The sequence below is a fragment of the Juglans regia genome, chromosome 12, assembly GCF_001411555.2.
Source record: "Juglans regia cultivar Chandler chromosome 12, Walnut 2.0, whole genome shotgun sequence".
In the NCBI taxonomy this organism is placed as follows: domain Eukaryota; kingdom Viridiplantae; phylum Streptophyta; class Magnoliopsida; order Fagales; family Juglandaceae; genus Juglans; species Juglans regia.
The window spans coordinates 869986-889457 of NC_049912.1; the positions used below are offsets into that span (position 1 = coordinate 869986).

Consider the following 19472-nt stretch of genomic DNA (forward strand, 5'->3'; position numbering starts at 1 on the left):
TACATTCGAAATACAAGTTGAAGCTAAGTCTAGTTAAAAACTAACCAAGTCAAAACATTGACCAATGGTCCAATACATCAAGTAGAAAATTTAATACTCCCTCTTAAGATGGAGAGTAGATAGAATGAACTCTCATCTTGCGTATCAAAGTAATAAACTACTAACCGTCCAAAGTCTTAGTAAGAACATGTACAAGCTGATGTTGAAAAACAATGTGAAATGTCTTTATAACTTCGGCTTGAAGCTTGTCTCGAAAAAAATGGCAATCAAGCTCAATGTGTTTTGTACGCACATAAAAAACGGGATTTGTAGCAATGTGTAGAGCAGCTGTATTGTCACAAAACAAATGAACACAGTCTGTATGAGGAATACGAAAATCTAAAAGTAAAGTGAGAAACCAAACAATTTCACAAGCAGTGGTTGCCATCGAACGGTATTCAAACCTCTACTGAAGAACGGGAAACTGTTTACCGTTTCTTGGATTTCCAAGAAACCAAGGAATCTTCAAGAAAAATACAATATCAGGACAGGAACCCCAGTTAGAATCTGTAAAAGCTTTAATGTAGAGAAGATTGTCAATTGAAAAGAATAAACCATGAGTAAAATACGACTTGCAAATGAGGTTGGCGAGGCTTATTCATATATTGACTAAGCCTATGTACAGAAAAAGTAAGGTTAGGTCTTGTAATTATGAGATAAAAAATTCTACTGATAAGTTTTCGAAAAACTGTAGGATCCTCCAAAAAGTCACCATCTTCTCGGCTAATTTTCAGATTCTGCTCCACTGAAAAAGATGCCAGTTGAGCACCAAGAAACCTAGAGCATATTTTTGTTGGCATAAAGAAATGCCTTGAGGAGATCGAGTAGCTTTCAAACCAATGAAGTATTTAAGTTGTCCAATACCCTTTAGTTTGAATTTTGTATCCAACAATAGTTTCAATTGATCAACAGAATATAAAAATTACTAGCAATCAAAATGTTATCAACATACACAAGAAGAGCAATAATAGAATCACCATTTGATCATGTAAAAATGGAATAATCAGCCTTTGATTGAATAAAACCCAGCTCAATAAGAGTGGTGGAAAACTTGGAAGTGTTGTCAGAGACAACCTGATTTGCCATGGACTGTTGCCTTCCTTGAATTTATACTCTAGTGGAAATCTATGAAGCTTGAAGCACTCCTCAACAATATGACCAATGGCTCCACAATGTTTGCAGGCTAGACGTTCTTTCTTGGACATGGATCTTATAGGACGACCAATATCCGCTTTGACAGTAAAAGCATGATTTTTAGAGGATGAAAAAGAGAGAATCAAAATCTCACATTGTTGCTCTTCTTGTAAAACTAGACTGGAAACCTTGTTAAAATGAGGCAAATGCTCCATTAAAAAGATCTAGGTCCTAATAGAGGAATAAGACTCATTTAAACTAACAAGAAACTGAATAATACATTCATGTTTAACATATGTATTTAAGATATGAACAGCACCACAAGAACAACTCGGGATCGACTTGTAGTTAATCAATTCATCCCAAAGAGCTTTCAATCGTGTAATTCATGCGATCAAGAAGATTGAAATCCAATTCCACTTAAGTTATAAAACATGTAATATTTCAAGGAATTTAGATTTTTTTAAGTTGTTGTTGGGACTTAAGAATGTTAACTGAAATAGAGATAGATATATGAAGTGTGCCCTATATATATTTATTGCTGCCTTGGAAGAGAGATGTATCAAGTGGGGAATTTCACTTCTATATATACTATTCTATATCTTTTTAACTTGATATATATCTTCAATTTCAGGCAACAATTCGGGAAGATATTTTCCCAATTCAAATATTTGAAAAAAAAAAATCAATCTGTTTTTTTATTTTACTCAAAAGTTTACGACAATTTCTCATGGCATCATATTGTAGTACTCAATTATGGCAAGTTGCCACAAGTATGACGTACAAGTTCCGAACTACATCAAAGATCATATCGATCGGGCCGGTGATCAATAGTACTTCTAGAAATGATTCTTTTATCGAACTCTCGAATATCAGCAAAAGAGAGATAAAAATGGAATCTACTTCTAAATAGTATTAATGTCTTGTTTGTTTTCGCAGATAAGATGAATTTAGATAAAAGTTTAAAATTTTTTTAAGATTTAAAAAAATTGAATTATTTATTTTATTTTATATAAAAATTTAAAAAAATTATAATAATTAGATGAGAAGTGTTGTAAAAACAAACGAGACCTAAATATTATATATATATATATATTGTCCATATCACTCCCATTCTTGACCTTAAGATTTAGTAGAAACAATAACATCCAAATTCAAAGATATCCAATACTCTCTGATCTTAACAAGGTTAATCACATGGCCATCAACCCAGCTTACAATTAATCAACGATTCAACATACATACCAATTTTATCAAGTCCAAAATTACATACAAAATCAACAAATGATAAGTCTTTTGGTTTGTTCTTTCGTCGTAGCTTCTCATTGACATTTTTACCACCCCGCGTGATTTTTCGGTTCCACATGACTGACAATTTGAACCCTCTGCCCAAACTTTATCCCTGTTCAGAATTACTTTTCCATGCATAGTACGTACTTTCTCGGAAAAAAGAATTAGTTCTCGTTTGATTATTAATAGGTGAAATGAAATAAAAATTGAATAAAATATTATTTAAAAAATATATAATTTTTTAATATAATTTTTATTTTAAAATTTAAAAAAATTGAATTATATTTTATATTTTATTTGAGAGTTTGTAATAATTACAATAATTAAATAATTAAATGAGATTAGATGCCATTGCCAGCCTTAATTTCTCATTCACGTGATATCATTTTTCAAAAACTTGGCCACTACGCACCATGCACGTATTGCATTTTACTTGCCGAATACATACATATATATATATATATATATATATAGAAGTTCCCTCGCTCATAAGTCATAACTATGACCGCTGACTACAAGAACCCCAGTTAGACCACCAATCTAATTCGTTTCTTAATTTCATAAACTTTGCCTAGTCTTTAGTCTACGTAGACCGTGAATGCAGAACTTTCCGATGATTTCTGCAGCCGGCGAAACCTAATCTAAACACGAATGAATTATTTTTCTACATCACCCTTCAACTTGGACTCGCAATCTCCATTTTTCTACATTCCTGACTCCTCCATCTTAGTTTTTCTTTTTCTTTTCGTTTTTTCCTCCTCGTTTCTACTTCTTCAAACCAAGAACCTCCCGAGCGGTTTCCTGCAAGAAAACATACATGGTTATAAGTAGCTAGTCTCTCACGTTTGTTTTGAATATTGTGCCTCCGTCGTCCCCACTATTGTCTAAGTCAAAGATGTCTGATGATCTCATCACCCTTCAATCCCACTAACACTACTATAAATACGACACCCCGAGCTCTCTTTGCTGCATATCACATTTGACTACGTATAAACCTAGCTAGCTTTATTTCTTGCACGAAAAAGTTTTTGTTGTTCGACATGACAACCGCCCAAAAATACTACGCCTTTTTTGTGCTTTTTCTGTTCCTGAACTCTATTTTCATTGCAACTGAAGCCCGTCCCTTCAATGTCCTGGAGACTCGAAGCGCTGCTAATCATGGAGGTTGTGGGGGTTTCTTTGATGGTTTGTCTCTCGGAGCAATCAAGCAATCGGGCCCGAGTCCTGGCGATGGGCATAAGTTTACACAACAGCAGACCCTTGGAGGAATCAAGCAATCGGGCCCGAGTCCTGGCGATGGACACAAGTTTACACAACAGCAGACTCTTGGTGGAATCAAGCAATCTGGCCCCAGCCCTGGAGATGGACACAAGTTTACAGAACAACAGACACTTGGTGGAGTCAAGGAATCTGGCCCAAGCCCTGGTGATGGACACAAGTTTACAGAAAAACAGACTCTTGGTGGAATCAAGGATTCTGGCCCAAGCCCTGGCCAGGGTCACAGCCATGGCAATGGCGTGCACCAGTGACGATTGCTGCTTGAACCTGTTTAAGAAAGATCAGTTTAAACGTTGATTGCGTCACAAGAAGTTCTTTTTTTATTGATTCATTTGTTTGTTGTGTACAAGCAAAGACCAGCTTTAATTACTGTTTAGCACACATCATTTATATATGGTTTATTCACTTTATTTTGTACTAGTGGATTTGTTGCCCTTTTGTTTGGATGGATAGACTAGTCAATACCAAATAAATATACCGATTCATACCATTCAGGTCCACACCTAAAATATTCCACCTCGGAAAACTTCAGTTCACATAAATAGAAAAAACACCATTTCGGATATCATTCATTAATATCACTAAAAACACGATTGAGTAGTACCAAGTTGTTCGATCCGTTTGTCCAATCACTTGATAACTAATTAAAGGACTTTGAAAAAGAGTTCTTCCCAACTCACTGATAACCTAATGATCTTCTGAAGTACTTAAGCAACGCCATGATTCAGGCCCTGACAATGATATGTATTAATCAATAACTTTTGCTGGCTCTGTTCTATAATTAACAACGGATCGTGCTACAGCCCCCGCTGGGGGCTCCCGCTGGGGCTGTAGTGTATTTTTGTATGTGTTTTTTTTTAAGTTATTTTTTATATAATATTTTTTAATATTTTTTAAAAAATAAAATAAATTTAGAACATTATTAAAAACACTTTCTTAATTAAGAAGTAAAAAAAAATTATTAAAAAATACTTCCTTAGTCACGAAGTAAAATAAAAAATCATATAAAAATATTTTATATTTTACTTCGTGATTAAGTAAGTATTATTTAATAATATTATAAATTTTTTTATTTTTTAAAAATATTTAAAATCATTAAAAACATCTACATAAAAAAAAGAATTAAAAAATACACATAAAAAAATACACTAGAACTCCAGCGGGAGCTCCCAGCGGGAGCCCCCAGCGGGAGCTCTAGCATTTTCCAATTAACAACTGGCCTGCCTATGGTTAATTATGCATGGCACCTGTAAGACTTGGTAGTTACATGACACGAGATCAATACGACATCTCTAACTAACACCTGGGTTCGATAGCAAGAAGCTCTCATCTTATTTATAATTTTATCTCATCTCATCATATCTTAATATTTAAATACAACAAATATAAATATTTTTTAATTTTAATTTTCAAATTTTTTATCTAATTGTTACCTAATTATTATAATTTTCTCAAATTTTATAATATTTTTATTTAATTTTTTCTCTTTCACTTTTTAAAATCTCATAAAATATTTTAATTCAAACTATTTTATTACTATTTATAAATCATTTCCTAATTTCATTTACTGTTCAAACTAGGCCTTAGTCATACTAGCCAGGTTGTTCTTGGTCTTCCTTAAATATGTCGAGAATGAAAAGCAAAAAAGGACTGAAATGTCAAATATTACTGCTACCATATATATATATATATATATATATTATTATTATTATTTTTTAAGAGATATATATATATATATATCAACATTTTTCAAAAATTGTTGATCCAACTTTGGACCAATACTCTAAAAAATTTCACCATACTTTACACTTCTGTAAAAGATACCACCTCCCGTGGATCTTCAAATGGAATTATGAAAAGAATGATGATGTTATGACACGAGTTTATTTCATCAAATGGTGGGATAAATTTACAAGTTCTGAAAAGATTGTTAATTTATTGATCAAGGATTTTCCACAAACTGCACCTAACCTGCAGAATAGAAAAGAATTTCCAAAAATCATAGCTGGACCATCCAAAGCTCCTGAATACCCCTTAATTCAAGCCCCTGCAATAATAATATATATATATATATATATATATATATATATATATATTAGGTAGGCATAAGAAAACTTGAAACTTTGTATTGTTTTTTTCTTTTTTTGAAACAGAAACTTTTTATTGTTGTTTATATATACACGTCTCGGTAAATGAAATTAATGGGGGCAGAAGATACACTATTTATTTTGGTGTATTAATATTAAGAAAAAAGCTACACATTTTCCTTTGAAGGCTGAACAGTGAACACGAAGAAGATAAAATTATAATTTATACCCTTTAGATAAAGAACAAATACTTTTCTTTGTTAATAAAAAAGAGCTACCTGTAAAAAAAAAAGAAAAATGTTATTCTTACGGTTCATTTTTACCGCTCTATTCTACCGTTGTGATTTTTTTTAATTTTTTTACTTAGTAATTAAGGAAGTATTTTTTAATAATATTATGATTTTTTTCTTTTTTTAAAAAAATATTTAAAAATATTAAAAAAATACATATAAAAAAAGTTAAAAAAAAAATTGCCTAACGGTAGCTCCCGCTTCCCAACAAGAGCTGGGAGCGGTGGATGTAGCATGTTCCAAAAAAAAAAAAAAAAAGCAGTCGTTAAGGAGGTAACAGTATTTGGTCATGACTTATTTCTATTTTTTTAGAACTTATTTTCTTTTTTGAATAAAATATTAAGAAAAATTCTATATACCATACCACCATGTTACTTTCATCCCATTATACAAAATATGACACATTTATTACCATTAAATAATTTTTTATTGAATTATTTTTTATCATCTAATGATATCACATCTTGTATAGTGGGATAAAAGTAAAATGGTGGTGTTGTGAATATCATTACTCAAATATTATAAAAATAGTTATTGAGGGATCAACATCTTTTGAGCATTTTGGATAATTTTATAAAATAGTAATAATAATCTTAAATTCTTACAATGATATTATAATATTATCATTATTTTAAACTTTTTTAATAATTTTGAAAATAAAGACTGGATTTTTTATTTTTTATTAGGATCTGGAATCTGAGTCAGTGGGCTCTTGTGGGGTCTTTTTTGAAACTCAGCAGTCAGTAGCCTCCAAAAGTTAAATTAACCCTAAACCCAGGTCCTTGCTTGCAAATATACATCTTACCGATTTTGAACTGGGGGGAAAAGGTGGAACAAATCTCCCCCCCCCGCGAGGGAACGAACAAAAGCCAGGGTTTTCAACTTTTCACTCCTGGTTCTCTCGCTCTTCTCTCTTTCACTCTCCGTTTTGGCCTTTGGGGGTCTGGCGGAAATGGTAAACTCGTCGAAGGACGACTCGGCCACCGACGGCGACACCTCTAGCGGCGGTACTCCTCCCTCCAATTCCAGCGTCTACTCCGAGGGCGAGAAGGTCCTCGCCTATCACGGCCCTCGCATCTACGAAGCCAAGGCACGCTCTCTTTCTGTGTTTAGCCCAGTTTTTCTTTTTTTAATCAAGTTTTATCTTTAAAGTCCTATTATAATTCTCTGTATCATTGGAATTTTCGATGCTTGAGGTTCTATTTCTGCTTAGGAATGATACAAGAAGGTTAGTTGCTCTGGGCTTCAATGATTGAGACATCACAAGCGTAACGATAGGTTAGGCTTGGTTTCTGAGAGATTGGGCTGAGTGATTTACAAATTAAGGCTGTGAGAGGACTGGTTAAGGATAAGATTAGGGTTTGTTGAATTCCATTTTTAATATGATTTTACTGATTTGTCTCGAATTGCATAAAAATGAAGACGAAGATTTTTTTCCTTTGATCATTAATGTTAGGATTGTTATTACTCACTCATGCTCCAACTAAAAACTGATTTTTCTGGTAAAGTGGTGTTGGTTTATTTTTCTTTTTGGCTTTGGCCTGATAAATGTCAACTTGGGGAAAGCTACTCTTTCTACTAAGACATTAACAGGATCAATTACTGATACTCTTTTTAGATCAATTTAGTATAATTTTTTGTAAGTATTGTTGGTATGGCTGTAAAAATCTACTGTTCTGGTGCGACGTTAGTGTTCTACAAAACTCTCATGTTGAGGCTGTTGAAAGGCATCTTATTTCATGTCAATGCGGTATAATATAGTTTGTTTATGAACTCTTCTGTGTCCTTTGTTATTTGAGTTTTTATGTTCATCAACTATTCTAAGAGCACTGGCATTGGATTATCCAAATGCCAGTATTTGCAAATATTTGCATAACTTATCTTAAAAATGTCTGCATTGAATTAGCCAAATGCATAATATTATGACTTTGAGCTACAGTGATTTCCTTTCACCGGTCATATTTGGATTAACACTGTAGATAGACCAAATGAGTATTTTATTAAAAAAAAGTACCGTCCAGACTAACTCCCCCTCTCTCCCCCTTTCTCTCGTATTCCCAAGTCCCAAGCCTCCCTCTTTCCCTCCCTCTTCTCTTCGTTTCTCTCCAATTTCCGCACAAAGTCCCCCACTTCTCTCCAATTTCTGCACATCCATCTCTCAAAGAAGAAATCGACGCACATCCATCCTTCTTTCTCTTCCTCTCGGTTTCTATTCTGAGGACGACACGTTAAGCCATCATTGCTTGGAGAACCCTCCAATAATTAACTCCAGCTATGGAGCTGGGTCAGTACACAAAATTGGAGGCCACAAGGCTTACGTTAGTGGCCATCGTCATTCCAAGCTTGCAATCCTACTTGTTTCTGATGTTTATGGTAATTATCCTACGTTATTAATTAAGATATGAGCTATAGAATTGTAAAATATGATAAAAATAAATTAGGTAAAAAAATAATAAAAATATTAAATTAATAATATTTTATTATTATTTTGACTAATAGATAGATAATCCAATGTGAGAATTAGTTTTGAGTGGAATAGCCAAATGCAAAATGATGTCATATTATGCAAATTTTACATTTGCATTTGCATAATTCAATGCTAATGCTCTAAGAGGACCTTCAAAAGCATGGTCAAGCGAATTTATATAATTAACTAATCATTATTGATATTCTTTGTTTTCTTTCAGTTTTTAATTGTTGGAATAGTCTGACGAACTATAATTTTTGATATTTTAGGTCCAAAAAGCTGAACGTAGGAAGAAGGAATGGAGATACTTTGTTCACTATCTTGTAAGTTTGATCTTTTCTTTTCCTTTTTTCTTTTTAATTATTGTTTTTGATTGTGTGGTGCACAGTACCATGTTTATAGTCTTTTGAGATTTTAAATTTTAAGGCAGACAAAGATGGCTACTGAATATTTAGGGTAAGCCAAGCATTATGTAATTATGCTAATAAGTGACGTTCCTCTTGCTATTTTGCAGGGTTGGAACAAAAAGTGAGTATGTCTTCCATCCTTTTCACTTTGTTACATCATTTGAGTTTGGATTTCAAACTAATGAGGTATAGAAAATAGAATTTAAAGCACGGTAAATATTTTTGTCATTCAACTATTTTGAGCAATGAAAAAGCCTTGTGTTTCTTTTGTTACTTTAAGTACCATCTTTCTTTTGTGAATTTTGGCCAATCAACGGCTTTGAGAATTTAAAGCACCATCTTTCTTTTGGCCACTGCCCCCCGGCTCTCTCTCTCTCTCTCTCTCTCTCTCTCTCTCTAGTTTTACCACATGCTACTTGCACTTTGGGATCTGCAACTTGGATGGCAGTATTTGAAATATGCTAAGGAAGTTTGTAACTTTTGATCTATATTTATGTCATCTGATTGCTGCACTACAAAGTAGCTAGAACAGTTTAAACCTCAGACTTCCATCTTTTTGGTTTTTAGTAGGTGATGCCCCAAAATGGTTGTAGAGTTGTTAGCTTGTTGGAGAAGTCAAATGTAGGTCATTGCAACATGAAAGTTTGGCGGATTGTTCCATTATGTCTAATGTGGTGCATGTGGAAGGAACATAGTACTTGGAACTTTCAAGATTGAGAGAAGAAGTGGATGGGCTTAGATCTTTAGTGCTAAAAGTTCTTTATGTCTGGTTTACTCTGAATAGCTTTGGCTTTCTAATTATCTTGATATTATTTCCTTTTGTTTTCTTTCTCCTCCCTAGTCGGGTGCTTTCTTCTGTATGCACCCAATGTACTTAGGTTGCAGTGCTCTACACTTCTAATAAAATTGACTGACTTATCAAAACAATTATGTCATCCAAATATAGTGTCAAAATCGAACAGTCATGCCCTTTTGAAATAAACTTTTTTTGTAACACCATTTAATCAAAGGAAAATGATTTTCACATTAGTTATTGTATCATATGTTATAACCAAGTTTATAGAGGCATTTTAGGAGTCTATTCATTTCATTCCACATTTTAGGCTTTTTTTTTGTAGTGCACTGATTTGTCGTAATGGAGTGAAATATTCTGTAACATCAAAGTAACTCTAGTGTTCATTGAAATCCTATGTTAATAACATGTTTCCCTATTATTGTTATAATTTTTGCCTAGTCCTTGTTCCTACTAACAATTTTATGTGATGTACTCACACAAGCATTCAATTTCCATTTACACTGTTGTGTCGGGCATTGATAAGTGCATTCTATTTTTTTTTAAGAGTAAACTAAAAAATTTTATGAAAACAAAAAAATAAGCATAACCCAAGTACATAGGAAGTATACAAAAGATAACACCTAATTACAAGTTAGGAACTAGAAATTCATGGCTGATAAGTGTATTCTTAAGTGGTGGCATTCAAGGATGAAGGATGTACTCTAGGTCTTAAAATGGTTCTCAATCTTGACAAGAAAGAGGAAAAAGATTGATTTTTAAAAGTATTTCATTGTCAAAATTTAAGCTGGTTTTTTAAAATAAGGAATGTCATTTTATTCAACACTCAAAGGGGTGCGATCCAGTGCACAACAAGTATACAATAGGAAACACCCATATGTATTAAGAAATAGAAAACAATTCCATGATGTCTAGTAAGCTAGAGGAATGGAAATACTGGCTCTAAATTTTAATACCATCCTCTCACAATTTTCGAAGGTTCAAGGTTTATGCTCTTGCCAAATACACTACATCAAGCACAGAGGGTCAATCATCCAAACCTCCATATTTCTATGGCTATTAGGGGAACTTTGTCAAGCAGATATCAAGTCTACTTTTAATTGGACATGACACACTCAATTCCAAAGGTGCAAAATATTGATTCCCAAAGATCCCTAGCCAACTTTTGAGTGAAGGAGAAGATGATCAATGTTTTGTGTTGTGCTTATTTCTAGCTCTTAAGAATGCTCCTAGGCACATGAAATCTTTAGTTTACTAGGACTCTGCATTAGATTTTTAATGGCTACCTACATAGATATTTAGCATATGGTTCATTTACAAAAAGCTCAAGTTTCTCAATTTTTATTTATCGAGTAACGTCGTGGTATTTGATTCCAATATCTGTTAAAGGTACTTCATAACCTTTATTATTTTTGTTGGAATTGTTTGCTTCCATTAATAATTATGCCCCTATTTAAAAAGGGAAACAGAAATCATTACTATGGCTTCGACATCTTTCCAACAGTTGGGACGAGTGGGTGGGTGTGGACCGTCTGATGAAACATACTGAAGAGAATGTCATGAAGCAGCAGGCCCTTGACAAAAAACAGGGTGTAGACAAGAATCCAAAGTCAGGACGTTCAGCTCAAACAAAGCCAAAAAGCTCTGCGGGTTAGCTTTATTTTATTTTACTTATAAAAAAGAAATATATATTTTTTATGTATAGTGGTTTTAGCTTGTTAAAATCAATTAGCAGTTTAGTAAAGCTTTTGTTCACTTTATGCATGTGTGTGCTTGTGTGGATTATCCCCCTGTTGAAGATCATGTATACTTCCTGTGTACCTGGGCCTTGCCTAGTTCTATGAATACAATATCTTTGATTACTTATCAAAAAAAAAATATTTAATATCTAATTAATCAATAAGAGTGTTATGTCTTTTTTTCTTTTGGTGGGAGGTAATTACATTACATATTTCTCTCCCTGTGAAACTATAATGTTCCAGAGGAAGTGCCTATAACCCCTTCTTTCTCCCCAACAATCACACATCACAATATAATCGTGTTCACTAGAAACTTATTGTACAAACTGATTCTGTCAATTTTTCCCTTTACCATTATGTTATTACCGCATTTCCCTACTGTTGTGGCTATTAATGTTGCCTATTCTGTCTTTGAACTTTGTAGATGCAAAACTTGATAAAGAAGACCTGAAGAACAATGGTATCCGTTATTTTTATATCCAATTCCCTTTTACCTTCTTGATTCTCTAATTGAGTAACTTTTCTTTACAATCAATATCATTTGATTGCTGCTACTGCTGTTGCTGTTGTAGTTTTAGTTGATAATTTGTTAGTTTGTTTAGATGTCTATCAAGCCCTAAGTTGTGAATTTGGGATGTTTATACTCCTGAAGTGGGATCAATTATTTATTTGTAATTTTGGATGATTTTTCCCTCTTTTCAGATTATTAAATGCATGGTCTGTCTGTGTAATGATTTCCTACCATGAAAGGTGTAGATAAAAGTTTGGATTTTCCAGCCAGTTTGCTCGAGTCCCTTTCTTACTTATAAAAAAAAAAAAAAAAATTCAGTTGAGTCCTGTTATACAATTTATAAAAAGGGGTTAAAGATGATATCTAAACTTCAAATGATACGTTTTAAGAATTCTCTTCTAGATTGAGACTGGATCCAATGTCATGTTCACCAAGCCTTCTCAAGTTGTTTCTTGGGCTTCAAGAATTGCTGAGAATTTGGCTCGTTCTCTCATGGAATTCCAAATTAATGGTGATTCGGTGTTTATTGTTGATTGAATATGGACAGTTGATGCTAAAGGTAGAATGGTAAATTTTTATCCTCATCTTTTCTTTCTGACAAACATGAGGGAGGTGGACTTCCCTCTCTTTTTTTTATTTGCTGCCACCTAACTGACATAGTATTTGTAACTTTTTCTATTCTCAAGTGATCTAACATCAGTCATTGCATAAATATGCTAATAATTATAGAGAAGTTGGTTTAATTAACAACTTAATGTGGAAATTGTTTGCAGTGTCAAAGGGGAAGAAGCGAAAGAGTGACTCAGGTGCTGAGGTCTGGTTTGTTTTTTGTTGAAATAGATTACCTAAATATTCTTGTTTTTCATATTCTGGATCTTTATCAGACACATTGGTGCTCACATGCAAAATGTCTCTGTGTTGCTCTGCTATTTCTTGTTCTAGTCCCTTAATATGGTTATATATAGACAGTATTTCTAACATTCATTTTCATGGTTGCAATGATGCATTTAAAATTGTTCAATAACCATTACTAGGACAGATTTCTGTAGAATAAAATGAATGACAAGGAACAAAGATATGTAATTTTCCTTGATGGAGATTGGATTTTCTTTTGTAAATGTGGTTTTTTGGCTTGAGGTGAAGCAGCCTTTAGTCATATAAAAGACCGCTGCTTGCTTGGAACATTCTTATATTAGTAGCACTTGTTTTGGTTTTGACAGTATTTTTTTTTATAATCTAGACTTACTGTGGTTTAATGAATTTTAGAAGGACAATGTATCTCTAGAAAAGCTTGTTAGGATACAAATTCCATCTACACTAAGGAAGCAACTGGTTGATGATTGGGAGTTTGTTACTCAGCAGGACAAGGTAAGCTTGGAATGTTTTCTCAATCTAATATGGATGCTTGTAATTGATCACATTTTTTGAACTGAAACATTTTTCTGACTAACCGCACATCCTGTAGTAGTCTGTATGCTCATGAGAAATTTAACTTCCAAAATATATCGATTCATCAGAGAATCCTTTTTTCTGCAGCTTGTTAAACTTCCACGTTCACCAACTGTTGATGATATTTTGACAAAGTACCTTGAATACAGGTCAAAGAAGGATGGCATGTAAGATTTACTTAATTCCTGGTATAGTTGCATGGAATCAATCATAATCATATACCTATCCTATTTCTGTTCCTTTTATGTTTGTGATTGTGATTTGAGTTGTTATTTCTGTACTTTATTTCCAATGATAAAGTAACATGTTACACTTTCTCCCAAAGTTCTATGAGCAACAAAATTCTAGAATATCATTGGCTGGGTTAAGCTCCAAACTGGGTGCTTATCAACAAGATAGTAGTTTCATAGCACAGGAAACTTTCTTACTTTCTATGTCTTTGTTTAACTGTCTAAATCCAACCCTTTCTCACCCTTGGCAAGGAAATCCCGATTGGACACGCTCAGATTTCTAATTCCCAAACCACCAGAAGAGATTGAGGAGCATATCTTGTCCCACTTGACCAGATGAAATTTGAATTCATCCCTAAGACCACTCCAAAGGAAGTCACGATGTAATTTCTCAATTCGTGTCGCCACACTCGCTGGAATTGGGAACAAGGATAAACAACAAGTTGGTAGATTGGATTGAGTGCTTTTAATTAGGGTAATCCTATCACCTTTCGACAGATACAATCCCGTCCAACGTGCCAATCTTCATTCAATCTTCTCAATTATTGGATCCTAAATGGGTTTAGCCTTGGAGGCAAACCCTAGAGGAAGGCCAAGAGAATTCATAGGGAAAGAGGAGACCTTACATCCGAGAGTGTTAGCCAACAGTCGGATGTTACGAACGTTGCCAACTAGGACAAACTTTGACTTGGATAAATTCACTTTCAACTTGGATACAGCCTCAAAGCAAAGTAGAAGTGCCCTTAGTGCCTAAATCTGGTTTTGATATGCCTCGCAAAAAATTAAGGTGTCATTTGCTTTATATATTTTTTCAAATACTGAGTCCTAAAACGATGATGTTTCATATATGTATAATTTTTTTTAAAAAAAAAAACATTTTATCAGTTCGGTCGGTTCAACAGTCCGGCCTAGGATCAAATCGGGACCAAACCGCTGGACATTGGTTTTTGGCAAATTCAACCGCTGGCCAAACGGTTCTACGCCGGTTTAGGCCGGTTCCGAGCTCCGGCGGTCGATCTGGATCTGTTCGGGTCGATTCTCCGGTTTTTTGTACAACCCTAGCGATGAGTACTAAGTCCAATATTTGTCTTCCCTATACGAATGCGTTTTGGGGCTTTGTAATAATCCGCTCCCAAAACTTCTCCTAGTCGATTTGCAAGCACCTTGAAAATGATTTACAAGGCTAATGGGCCGATAATCTTTAACCTCTGATGCCACAGTCTTCTTGGAATAAGTGCAATAAAAGTGGTGTTAAGATTTTTTTCAAATTTCCCAACCAAAAAAAATTCATGAAGTACCTTCATTAATTTCTTCCTTCACCACCTTCCCAACAAGATTGGAAGAAACCCATAGAAAATCCATCTAGGTCAAGTGCTTTGTCTTTGACCATCTTCCTCACCACTTCATGAACCTTGGTCTCCTCAAATGGCCTCTCCAACCAAGAGACATTTTGTTGTTCAATGGACTCAAACGCTAGCCCATCAATCTTTGACCTCCACCCCGTTGGCTCGGTAAGCAACTGCTCAAAATAACCAGCAACATGTTCTTGAATCACAGGAATCTTCGTGTAAACAACTTCGTCAATATTCATCATCTCAATGGCTTTAGTTCTCCTATGAGAATTGGCCACTCTATGAAAAAACTTCGTGCTTCAATTAACTTCTTTCATAAAGCTCTAGATTTTTGCCGCCAAGAGATCTCCAATAGGGTAGCCCTCTCCAGTTTTGAAGCTAGTTCTGTCCTCCGAGAGAGTTCCTCCAAAGAAAGGGTCCGTTCCTCTTGTGCCCTCTCTACCTCATGAAGCTCCTTTAATAGTGACTTTTTGCGGTTGCCTATATCTCCAAAAGACTGCACATTTCAAAGCTTTAAATCTTTCTTTAAAGCATTTAATTTACCTGCAAGAATGAAATTAGGGGTGCATTGAATCTGATAAGACTACCATTGCCTAACCTGTTTTACAAAGCCTTCAATTTTTAGCCACATATTCTCAAACTCAAAAGTATCTCCGTCCTCCTTGAATACCCTCACAGTTTAACAAGATGGAGAAATGATCAGAACATAGGCGAGGTAGTCTTTTCTAACATAACTCCTGGTAATGAGTTTCCCACTCAGGGGAAACTAAGAATCTGTCCAATCTAGACCATGTTTGGTTATTGCACCACCCATTAGAGGAATATCCGCCACCCATTAGAGGAATCTGTCCAATCTGCATTCCCACTCAAGTCGATGGCCCTGCATCACAGGCTTCATGTCTGCCAACCAGCAGCACAACTAGTCCTCTTGGGACCAACGGCTCCTCTCAGACTAGCTGACATGTCAGACCTTCTTCCTGGCCTGTTTTGTTCACGGAAGGACACCCGTGCCCTCGGCAGTTGGAGGACCTCCCTGTACAAACGCGTGTGCAGTTGGTTTACTGCCACCATCACCACCGCCAACACCTGGAATGCCCCTCCTCTGTTGCAGTCCACGTGTCCACCCTCTCTTCCAACCTCCCTTAGTGCATCCGCCAACTTCCTCCATCCACCAACTTCGGAAATCCCATATTCCACTCTGAAGCAACAGGAAGCTCGTGGTCAAATGCCCCCAGCCACCATTGAACATTAAGTGTACGGAGAGAAAACGTTAACTTTGATATTTTGATTAGAAAAAAAAAACTAATATGATATTTAAAAAAAAATTGAAAGTCTTTAATTGTCACAAATGTTTTTATCCCTATGCAATTAGGGCAATATTCTCTTAAGATTTTGGTACTCATTGTTATGACTTCTAAAGAATGGCAAATACACATAACCCCTTAACATTGTGACCTGACTGGCAATCACCCCCTATGCTAGTACAAACTACCAAAATATTGCAATGTACCACCACCCTCTCTGTGAAAACCTACACTGATAGCTTAGAGGGGTTGCCATTTTTTGGTGGTAGTTTTTTTTTTTTTTTGGGGGGGGCGGTGGGGCTATGTATATTTTTCTCTTTAAAGAATGATTTATTTTTTCCCATTTAATGATGGAGAAAACTGGCAAATATCCCCAAAAAACAATTACAAGTATACTTCTTCTGTGTATACATTATAAGACAAAACATAAAGAGGTAAATATGCGTGACCTGTAAATGAAACCATTGGAGGACAAGTAACAGTGCTGTTTGTTTTTATTATAAATGTATGCTGGAGGAAGAGGAGTAGGGAAAACAATTGAAACCTTATCACATATAGGAATACTTTTTTGTCGACTTATCAAAAAGAAAAAGGAATACTTTTCTGTCAAATTATGTAGGTTTGGAACCTCCACTGATACTGAATCACTGATGATGGTGGCATGGACAATATTTTCTCATGCAGGATGACTGATTCAATAGGAGAGATCTTGAAAGGTATTAGATGTTACTTTGACAAAGCATTGCCAGTGATGCTCTTATACAAGAAAGAACGCAAACAATATCATGAAGCAGTTGTGGATAATGTCTCTCCATCAACCATATATGGTGCTGAGCATCTTTTACGTCTCTTTGGTATGTTTGTCTATAATAAGTACTGATACTTTTGAATAGGCATTGGATCATCTGTAAGAACGTTTTTTCTTGCGACCAATATGTCAGAATGCCTTTAGTTTGATGAAACTGATGTGGCATGCTTAGAGTATTACTCTCTCCTTGAGCTTCTAATCTTTTGATCTCTCGAGTCAATTTCTATATTTTCTGGTGCTGGTAATTCTTGGACTACCTGGCATACACAAATTCCTATTTGAGCCTGCAAGCAAGTTGTTTATAAATTGGAATCACAATTTTTTCCTTGCATTTATGCACCAAAGAATCTCATAATCTCCATACACTTGCCCATATCGTCATTTATAATGGAGTTTATTTGTCTTAATGTTGTTTGGGAGCAAACTTTTGTTTTTAATTTATCTGTCTTTTAGGCTTTTGCTAATGGTGATATTGTTTTGGTGTTTGCAGTTAAGTTGCCTGAGCTTTTGGCATATGTGAATATTGAAGAGGAAACGCTGACACGCTTGCAGCAGAAATTACTTGATTTTCTCAAGTATCAACTCAATCCTTACTCTATTGCATTGAAATATAGTATTTGACTGATATAAGTTAATGTAATGTATTATTTATAAAATTTTGAATTTTTTTTAATGATTCGCTGAAGTTTAAAATTGAACAAGTGCATACCGATCAAAAAAAAAAAATTTGAACAAGTGCATCATCCTACTCAGCTTCACAATTTTAAGCAAGATATAGCTCATATCAGGTGTTAAAAAAAAAGTGTCTCAAATCACATTGCGTTCTAGTTTCTATAAAAGATGATCAAAACTCACCACCACCACGCCCCGGCCCCAGCCCCGGCGCCCCCCCCCCCCCTTCTCTCTCTGATAGAAGGCCATTCTCTGGTAAGCTGCTACAAACAAACCATAATTCCAATTAGCGATGGTTCTTGAGCATGACCGTGTTTGAGGTCGAAGTAAGCATCATATACATGTTTATAAATTCTGAATGAAATATAATGTTATCTAGAGGCATTTTGATCGCTACCTGAAAATAAAAATGTTTCAATGTTAGCATCAATGCATGTCTATTTTGGGTCAGAATAGAGTTTCATTGCTTCTTCTCTCTCTTTTACATATATCTGAGTCATTTTGCTACGTTTGACAGGTGGATTTTGAATCTAAAACATTTAAATTCCTTCTGGGGTCCAAATGCTGACTATCATTGCTGACCATCATGCAGGTTTCTGCAGAAAAATCATAGTACTTTCTTCCTTTCTGCTTATGATGGCTCGAAAGTTTCTGAAGGAAAAGGCAAGGGAAAAGATGAGTGAGCACTCTGCTTGCCTTGTCCTCTCTCACACTTAACAATCCATCCAGGACAGAACATCTAATTGTTGTTGTAGCAGTAGCATTTGTAATTCATTCTTTGTATCTGAAATTCTTCTTTATCTTAATTTGACATTCTTCCGGGACTTTCTTGTACCATGAGTGCTACCTACCTGTTGCAGTACCCCAGTTTTACGTTTTGTAACTCTTTTTAAGTAATTATTGTAGTGTGATCTGCATATTAAGAAACCAAAGACCTCTCAAAGTAGTGCTTCCATATAAACACTGCACTCCTAATGCTTTACCTATCACTGCCCTCGTAGCAAAGAAAAGGAAAATTAGTACGTGCGCATTATCACCCCGTTCGTTGTTTTTTAACATTGCTTAAAACACGAAGAATGATATTATTTTTCGGGTAGTCTTACTACACCTCAATCTGTCCACTTGGTTTACCTCCTAATGCAATTTGTACTCTTTTTTCTTTTTTTTTTCAAACATTTTATAAACGTGTTTAAATATTTTTATATCAATATATTAATAGTCATTTTTTTAATTATTAAGTAAAAAATTTATTTAAAAAAAAATTAAATAAATGAGCAGTCAAAATGATATAGTATACTAGCATTATTCTTATTCTTCCAAGTCTTTTCAACAACTTTCTTTTTCATAACTTTTGAAAGTTTTATATTTAGTTATATACAATCATAGATCTCAAAGATACCCAAAGGAAAAAGTTTGTACCTTCCTCGTGAGCGTCAAAGGAGGGAGAGCAGGTTTAGTAATAGACTGTCCGAACAATTTACCTCCATGCGGGACATCATAGGGAAATGTAGGCCTAAAGACTACTTTATCCCTCCAACAGTGGAGAGCAGGACCAGTTTTGTGGCAACCCGAATAATTTACTCCGATCCCTGTTACGACGAAGTGTGGGATCAGTGCCAGCC

The 19472-nt window shown here is 34.8% G+C and overlaps 2 protein-coding genes across 3 annotated transcripts; both read left to right on the top strand.

Annotated features, from left to right (window-relative positions):
* The first annotated feature begins 3430 nt into the window (after positions 1-3430).
* LOC108981271 lies at positions 3431-4161 on the top strand. Its single transcript, XM_018952378.2, has one exon. It carries the CDS (start codon positions 3504-3506, stop codon positions 3990-3992), a length of 489 nt encoding a protein of 162 aa, XP_018807923.2. The 5' UTR covers positions 3431-3503; the 3' UTR covers positions 3993-4161.
* A 2795-nt stretch (positions 4162-6956) lies between these two features.
* Positions 6957-18782, top strand: LOC108979247 (protein MRG1). 2 transcript variants are annotated; one of them, XM_035683126.1, is made up of 11 exons: positions 6957-7208; positions 8855-8908; positions 9100-9113; positions 11290-11435; positions 11949-11984; positions 12809-12849; positions 13302-13403; positions 13572-13651; positions 17055-17224; positions 17669-17753; positions 18443-18782. In XM_035683126.1, exons 1-11 carry the CDS (start codon positions 7071-7073, stop codon positions 18531-18533), a joined length of 957 nt encoding a protein of 318 aa, XP_035539019.1. In that variant the 5' UTR covers positions 6957-7070; the 3' UTR covers positions 18534-18782. The 2 variants fall into 2 exon arrangements, with proteins under 2 accessions (XP_035539019.1, XP_035539020.1); XM_035683127.1 differs by having other exon boundaries at positions 6961-7208; positions 9100-9117; positions 11247-11435; positions 18443-18777.
* Positions 18783-19472: the final 690 nt, after the last annotated feature.